Below are 8,188 nucleotides of genomic sequence, written 5' to 3' on the forward strand. Positions count from 1 at the left end.
GGAATAAGCACATACTCATTACTACAGCACTGGAGAGAAAGAACGGAAGGAGTTGAGCACTTGTCATCATTTGCCAATTGGCATGAGGTGAAACTTGCTGGGTTTAGGTTCACTATACTATGTGGTGCAAGAAGGGATTGAGAGCAGCCCTGCCGAGAAGGACTTGGGGGTACTGGGGAACAAAAAGCTGGACATGAGCCGGCAATGTGCACTCGCAGCCCAGAAGGCCAACCATCTCCGGGGCTGCATCACCAGCAGCATGGCCAGCAGGTCGAGGGAGGTGATTCTGCCCCTCTACTCTGCTCTGGTGAGACCCCACCTGCAGTACCGCATCCAGCTCTGGAGCCCTCAGCACAGGAGAAACATAGACCTGTTAGAGCGGGTCCAGAGGAGGGCCACGAAAATGATCAGGGGGGTAGAACACCTCTCCTGTGAAGAAAGGCTGAGAGAGTTGGGGTTGTTCACCCTGGAGAAGAGAAGGCTTCGGGGAGACCTTATTGCGGCCTTTCAGTACTTAGAAGGGGGCTTGTAAGAAAGGGACAAACTTCTTAGCAGGGCCTGTTGTGACAGGACAAAGGGGAATGGTTTTAAACTAAAAGAGGGTAGATTTAGACTAGATATAAGGAAGAAACGTTTCACAATGAGGGTGGTGAAACACTGGAACAGGTTGCCCAGAGAGGTGGTAGATGCCCCATCCCTGGAACCATTCAAGGTCAGGTTGAACAGGGCTCTGAGCAACCTGACCTAGTGGAAGACGTCTCTGCTTATTGCAGGGGGGTTGGACTAGATGATCTTTAAAGGTCCCTTCCACCCCAAACTATTCTATGAAAGAAAGAAACTCCATGAAAGAAACTCCATGAAAGAACCTTACTTTGAAGATTCACCCACATGTTTTATATTTCCAAACAGGAGTATTTTTAAAGGCTGTACTTCAAAGGTAGAATTGCTTCTTCTTAATCATGCATAAAAAGAAATTTGTGAGAGAATGTTAGAAACCAGAAGCATTCTAGGTCTTCCCACAAAGTGAACTGAGACTTTAGATTATTTTTAGCAGTGCAGAATGATTTTTCTGCAAAGACCCCTTTAGAAGAACATCGCTACAGTCCCAAGATATTGCAAGGAGTTAGTTGAATTAAGTTAACTTAAGAGTGAATTTGAGTTATTTGATTTCCTGTGGCTATAGTGAAGCAGTGCAGCATATATGTTGCATTTCTTCTAAAATTCTTGTCTCTCATGGGAGACTAAGGCTTATTCTTTGAACACAGGTTATGCAAGGACACTTCTAGATGACCTATAAATAAAAATCTGTATTTATTGACTCACCAAATCTGGAGACAAGCCTAGACCCCTCAGTGCTCGAACACTGTTCTGTGTTGGTTTTGTCTTCTGTTCCCCGGTGGCATTAGGCTGGAAAGACATATTTTGAAAGCTCAAATAGCAACTAACATCTATCAATAGAGCAATTACAGCTTAGAAGAGAAAAGTCATTGCAAGTAATAATACTTGCAGGAAGTAAACATATCCAAACAGAGCCACAATATGCCAGAAACAGAAATGGCACCACTGTTATTACTTATATAAGAAATTCTGTGAAGAAACCACATGGACCTAATTCAGGTCAGGTTTATTTTGTTTTTTTTTCTTTCAGAGAAAAAGTTTCAATATAATTGACTCAGGCAGAAGAAGAATATTCCGAAAGTTGGATTTTGCTCATAAATGGACAATGTCCAACATAGCACAAAGCCTTCAGTGACTGTCCTTGGAAATAATCAGATGTAGTAAATAATTCTGTTCTGAAATACACAGAATCAATCCTACCAATTGCTGATCAATTCTCTAATCCATAGCTGCAGTGGTTAATAATACTCTTTCTATCTGTACAAGGTGCAATCATATCATCATTACCAACCTTTGCTTACCAAAATCTCCCCAGTGAATGCTTACCTCTTAAAATAATAAGAAAACCTATTTGTGAAGTAAAATTTAGAGTTCGAATGGAAAAATACTTTTAGCCCTGTACAAAAAGTTGTAGTGGTCTTCACTGGAAGACCATTGTACATCGAGAAGTTAGTGATTCACATCAGAGTTCACCTGAGGAGGCTCCGGTCTGTGCTGTGCTGCACAAATCCGTTGGCCTTGGCCGCAGGACAAACTCAGCCAGCTTGTTGTAACAGAGGAGCCTGCAGGCAGCTCCCACTCAGCACCCACAATTACATCACTTGTGTGGCCTTGCTTTTATCTAGGGATGCGGCAAGAAGTTCTACTGAGAACATCCTTTCTGTTTGACAGTAAAAATTATACAGTTGTTTCCTTGTAAGAAAATTATCTGTTAGCTCAAATGACCGAAAGGGGAGAATTTTTTCTATGGATGTGGTCTGTCCAGCATGCTGCACAACAGGGCCATTCAATGCAACATCACTTGGGGTTCCCACCACCTAGAGGGACGTAAGGTCATTTATACCGTTCTCTCCTTATAGTGTTAGCTCCAACAAATAGAATTTTAAACGATACCTTAGAGAGTCTGAGTGCCTTTCTTACTGGGTTTATAATGTACCAGCACCTTCCAGTGCAAAGCACAACTATATTCAGCCTTCTAGATAAATTAGTGTTGATAAGGGGTTTTTTTGGGTAACTTAGAATATTAAAACAGATTCTCACATCAATAAAGTAATTATCAAGGCCTTTATTGACCCTGGTGTGGCTGGGTTTCATATCTCTGCCTCTAAAATCCTCCAGCATGAAAGGGATAATGGGAGAAGTAAACCAATATAAAGCCCAATACAGAGTAAAATCTATTTTATTCATTTTAATAACCTACCTGTGGTACTAGACTAACATGGATATTACAGAAGTTCTCTCTTTTTGCTTTGAACTGAAACTGTCTAAATGCTTCAACAAATGGCATTCCTTCAATATCTCCAATGGTTCCACCCAGCTGAAAAAGAAAGCTTGGATATGTCAGAGTGGCAGAAAGCAAAAAACAAAAGAAGAAAAAGTCTACCTCTTACATACTCAACAAGTTTTCTGAAATTTTTATCTTAAAAAAACCCGACAATTGAAATTTGCAGGCATACTCTGCAAAGAACCCTCATCTATTCTGCACATTTTGTTTCCTGTGGAAAACATAAAACAATTTTCCAGTTTTGTTATATTCACTTTACACCAAACACATAAGCTTCTCATGGGAAGATGTGTGGTGCTACTGAATGGTACACGCTTTCACACTGCCTTCAAAGTGGTGAAAAAGTAATCAATAGATAAGTTGATATGAAGGGGTTCGTACAGAAAAACTTTATCTTCCTGTCTGTCAGATTAATGAACAGTTGTGACCAACAAGATACAGACATTTAGCAATATTATCACAGCTTTCCAACATCAGTAAATGCCATATGGACAAGATGAAATAATATTTCACATTATCAAAGACTTTAAATATTTATTAGCAAACCCAAGACGAAGTCCATGATAAAACTTATTTATAAAGACAGAAATTAGATGTCTTTCAAAGACACAAAGAGCTGTAGTAGACTAAGCACTGAATAAAGCAGTGTTTAGCCCTTAAGTCTTATGAAGTAGTTGTATTTCAGAATGGTCTTTCTGTGCCACCAAGTGGCTTTTGACAGAATTGCATATTTGTGTTCACCCAGCACCAGAAAAACTTCTGACAACTACATTTGCACGTGACACACATATTCAGTCTAACTCCTTCAGGATTTTGCCATGGAAAAACATTACAATTATCCTTAAAGTCGTGAAGAAAAATATTTTTATCAGGCTGGAACTGTAACAAAAAAACCCCATACGTGGAGGAAACAGAAAATTAAGTTTGAAGTTAAAGAACTGACAAGCCCATCACTTACTAACGTTCTTCTGCAACTCCCGTATTTACTGGTTTTACATTTGTTTTAAATGAAATGTTTGACTTTCACTGTGCACATCATAAAAAAGATCTATAGCTATACCAGTAAGTATATTTTAATCAAGGCAGATTCTTCTGCATAAGAAATACTGAACAATTCTATGACCTGGGTCACAAAATTTATCACGCTGTTGATTACAGTGGTCGCTTCTGGCATTAAATCTATGACATATTCTTCTGTCAAATTCTCAGGTATAATCTTTTTCTGTATTTTCTGCTGTAATAGTAATGCTAGCAATTACTGACTGCCTTTCCTCCAGTTGTCTCAATGCCCTACTAAGGATGGTTAAAACTCATTATTTCCATTGTGCAGAACATCAGCAGGTTAAGTGATTAATAAAGTTGCCTCCAAAGATTTTAAAAATAACACCAAAAAGTGGGAAAATAACTTATACAGTATTTAAATATATTCCTTTAAACATGACCATGAGCAACAAGATGGACATTTGAAGCCACATGGAAAGCTAGAATGTTACAGGCTCTCCTACTGACCATAGGAGATTTCAGGTATTACACAAGTGTTCTCAATACTATTAACAGTATAAAGCTTCAGTCAAATGTCTGTATCTTGGAATAGATACTTCATATTACAGTAACTGGCTGCTTTAATTTTATAAATTAGTAAACTCTTAAGCAACTCAGTTTCAGCAGTATTCTAGAAGGGATTTAGTCAAGTAAACAGAAGTGTAGGGATAAGACCATGTCTATCATTCTCAGAACAAATCAAAGAATATAAAACGTGTCTTTGCATTGCTGCTCTCCATAAAACTTCAGTCTGACCGTTTTACAGTAAGTAGCAAAGAGAAAGCAAGCTAGTTCTTTGTGTTCATGCGGATATATATCCTAAAGGTTCCATACTTGCCTCAATTACACAAATTTGTGGCTCTTTTCTGTCATCATCCACTGGAACTTTTGCCTGATTCATTACCCATTCCTGAACTGCATCAGTTATGTGCGGAACAACTACAAGACAAAACCAAAGAAGGCAAGCGTATCTTACTTTAGGCCCATATACCAGTTTTTGCATGCAAAAGGGGGAAAATGAGTAGAAAGTCAAAACAAAACTACTAGCTCCTTTTTCTGTTCCTCCCTTCCTTGAACCCAGAAGCCCAACATCATAGGAATATACCCATATCTCTTGGGAAGGAGAAAGGAATAAGATGATGCAGCAAGGAGCAGCTTGTTCCAGCTGATCACTCTTTTGTGAAGACTGAATGGACTAGTATCCCACAGAATTAAAAATATCACCTTGAACAGTTTTTCCCAGGTAATCACCATGTCTTTCTTTATTAATGACATGCTGATATATCTTTCCAGTGGTGATGTTGTTATCTTTATAGAGATTGATGTCCAAAAATCTCTCATAATTTCCCAAATCTAAGTCAACTTCTCCACCATCATTCAATACAAAAACTTCACCTGAAAAAAGAAAGTGAAAACAGACACAAAAGCAATAAAATAATCATAAATTATTAAACAGACAAAAAAAACAGGAATACAGCAGGAACAAACATCTTAAAATTGAAGAAATGTTTTTTAAAATGACATATCACAATGACATATCAATAAAGCACATGCTGCAGCTCAATCTGTGTTGCCATTCTGTGTGACTTAATATCAGAGTCATTAGTTTTACATCAAATGCCTATCCCTCAGTCACATATAGTTTTGCAAATAAATTTAAGTTATATTGCCAAAATATTTAAGTGACTTAAAAATATTTAACCAGCATTTCAACAGCATGCTACAATCCTTGATTGGAAGAAAACAATCTCCAGGAGTCATAAATCAGCAACAAATAAAACATTAATTTACACATGGCAGCCAAAAACTGTGCTTTTATAAACATAAATTATTACGCATGATCAAAGCATTTCACTATAAACTTGTGTTGTTTGGATCTTAATGATTAAAGCTTGGATCAGGAGTAAAGTTACAATGAACATAAATGCTTCTTCAAATGTGATCATTGTTCCTTATTCAGTTGTTTCATCTTGCATATTTGATTCACTATGTCCACAGCGAGGGTTATTTCTGACCCTGAAAAACCTAATGAAAATATCCTTCAGGTTCAGACTTTTCTCAGACCTCTAAATAGTCTCTAAACTCTGAATCTAGTCAACTTTTGAAGGAACTAAAGTTGGTAGATCTTGAGGTAAGGCTGGAAAGTTCTTCAGAAAAACCATAAAATATTTTGCCATGACCCAATGAATCAATGGCTAAACAATTTATGGGACTAATGCACAAGAAAAAAAAAAATCCCCCTGAAGGTATAGTGTGGACTACGGAAATATATATCCCACCAAGATACAACACTCCACTTCAACGAACAGTTTAACAAAAACACCACAATGCATACAACAGAAAGGAAGATTTATGCCTGGTCCTGTGAGGCGCTAAGTATCTCCTCTGTACTAAGTTATCATTTAAGCCAACAGACACAGAGCAGAACCAACATTTCTCATAAGCAGGCCTTGGAAGAATAAAAAAACACATTATTAAAAAAACCTCTTCAGTTGGCTGGAAATCACCGAATTAAAATCCTTTGACTCAATCATATTTCTGCCAAAATGTTAACAAAAGAGGCTTGCCATTCTGGCTCGTGTGAATTTCTACTTACTACCCAGCAAGCCAGTGTTTCTTCACAAGCAGTAAGAATCTCTTACTGCCAAACAGAGGAAAAAAAAAAGTTGTGTGGGATTTCCATGCCATAGTATCCCTTCTCCCCTGTACTTGATCCAGGGGAGGAATACATCCTCACAGTCTCAAGTCATCGCAGGAGTCTTACCACCAAAGGTAAAGGCATAACTTCCCCAGTCAACTTCCTAAGTAGCACCAGATGTGCTTCTGAAAGTGCAGGACTACTGGATTAGTTAAATTTGGCTTTCTGAGAGAGGTCTGATGCGCTGTGCTCTTCCTCCACTTAAAAAGCAAAGTGGCCTTTTTTCAATTCAGGAGATAAACGTGTTCCAAATATTTTGGTCTAAACTAAAAGTAAGCAGACAAAATCCGACAAATAAAAAGAACTAGAAATGTCTATTGGCTGAAGGTACTTTGGAACTTTGAAAACCATTGTTTTCAATAAATGTACAAGTAACAAGACAGACAGCTGAAGGAACGTTCAAAATTATAAATGCATGTCAGACTGTCTTGTAGCTCATCAGCAATGTAGTCAATACAACCAATGTAGCTTAGAGAACTAACCAACCAAACTAAGCATCTACTTCAAAATGATATCACTAGTTGGCTTTCTAAGCTTCACTGATGGTTTTGACTAGATCCTCATTGCCTAAAATGGGAACTTAACCTAACTCTCATGAAGACACACTAGAGGCACTGACAACTGACATCCAGGTAACAGCTTTCATAAGTAACCGTCAAGGAGTTAAGTTTCAAAAAGCTTTATAGTACTATTCCATTTTCTGATTTTTTAATCAAGTTGAACTGAAGATAGCATTGACTGAACAAGGCCTAGAGCTAGGATTTTCCCAACAAGGTGGTACTCTATAGGAAGGAAGCATGTACTCATAAAAGTATCTTCACCAACAGGCTTCTCCTCTCTTTACTTAGAGCAGACAATGCCCTTGAGAACACATAGTAAGGAACAAAGTTGCATTGCCAAATAGATTATAAAATGACTAATAACTATCATACTACTGTTTTTCAAAAAAAAAAACACCAAACCGAAAAACCCACCACATTACTGTGAATACAAATATTTATGCAAAAGGAAACAGCACTGCCCTTCGTACCATGTTCATATGGTGAAAATGTTCCAGCATCTATGTTTATGTAAGGATCAATTTTGATTGCGGTGACACGTAGACCACACGATTTCAGTATGGTGCCAATGCTGCTTGCAATGATCCCTTTGCCAATGCCTGAGATGACACCACCAGTTACCAGGATGTACTTCATCGGAAAATCAGCACAAGCACACTGATCTTGAGCTGGAAATCTAAAATGACAAAGATGCATATGTGATGAATGCAAATTCATGCCAGGGAAGAACACAACCTCAGGATGCAAAGAATCCAAACTGAAACGATCTTCAGAAACAGAAAACAAAATCACCATTTTGGAATCTGGGAGTAGGATTCATCTCTCCCAGCTTATACACCAATATGTAAGCTGAGCGCCTAAGTCCACTCCACAGTGGAAAAACAGATACCATTTTGATACACTGCCCTGTGGAGACGCTAAAGAGAGGCAGGCACAGTTCATCCGGCCTATTCCTCTCCTGTGACAGGAAAAGCCAGCTAACTTTTA

The 8,188-nt window shown here is 38.2% G+C and overlaps 1 protein-coding gene across 1 annotated transcript; it reads right to left on the reverse strand.

Moving 5' to 3' along the window:
- Nucleotides 1-1,323: 1,323 nt before the first annotated feature.
- Nucleotides 1,324-7,874, reverse strand: LOC104075071 (CTP synthase 2; the record flags this gene model as incomplete). Its single annotated transcript, XM_009575438.1, has 5 exons — nucleotides 7,672-7,874; nucleotides 5,168-5,338; nucleotides 4,782-4,882; nucleotides 2,819-2,935; nucleotides 1,324-1,407 (listed from the first exon to the last, which is right to left on the reverse strand). Coding segments are annotated over exons 1-5 (639 nt in total), but the record flags the coding sequence as incomplete, so codon positions are not given.
- Between the last annotated feature and the right edge of the window lie 314 nt (nucleotides 7,875-8,188).

This window comes from Fulmarus glacialis, unplaced genomic scaffold (assembly GCF_000690835.1).
Source record: "Fulmarus glacialis isolate BGI_N327 unplaced genomic scaffold, ASM69083v1 scaffold41183, whole genome shotgun sequence".
Classification (NCBI taxonomy): Eukaryota; Metazoa; Chordata; class Aves; order Procellariiformes; family Procellariidae; genus Fulmarus; species Fulmarus glacialis.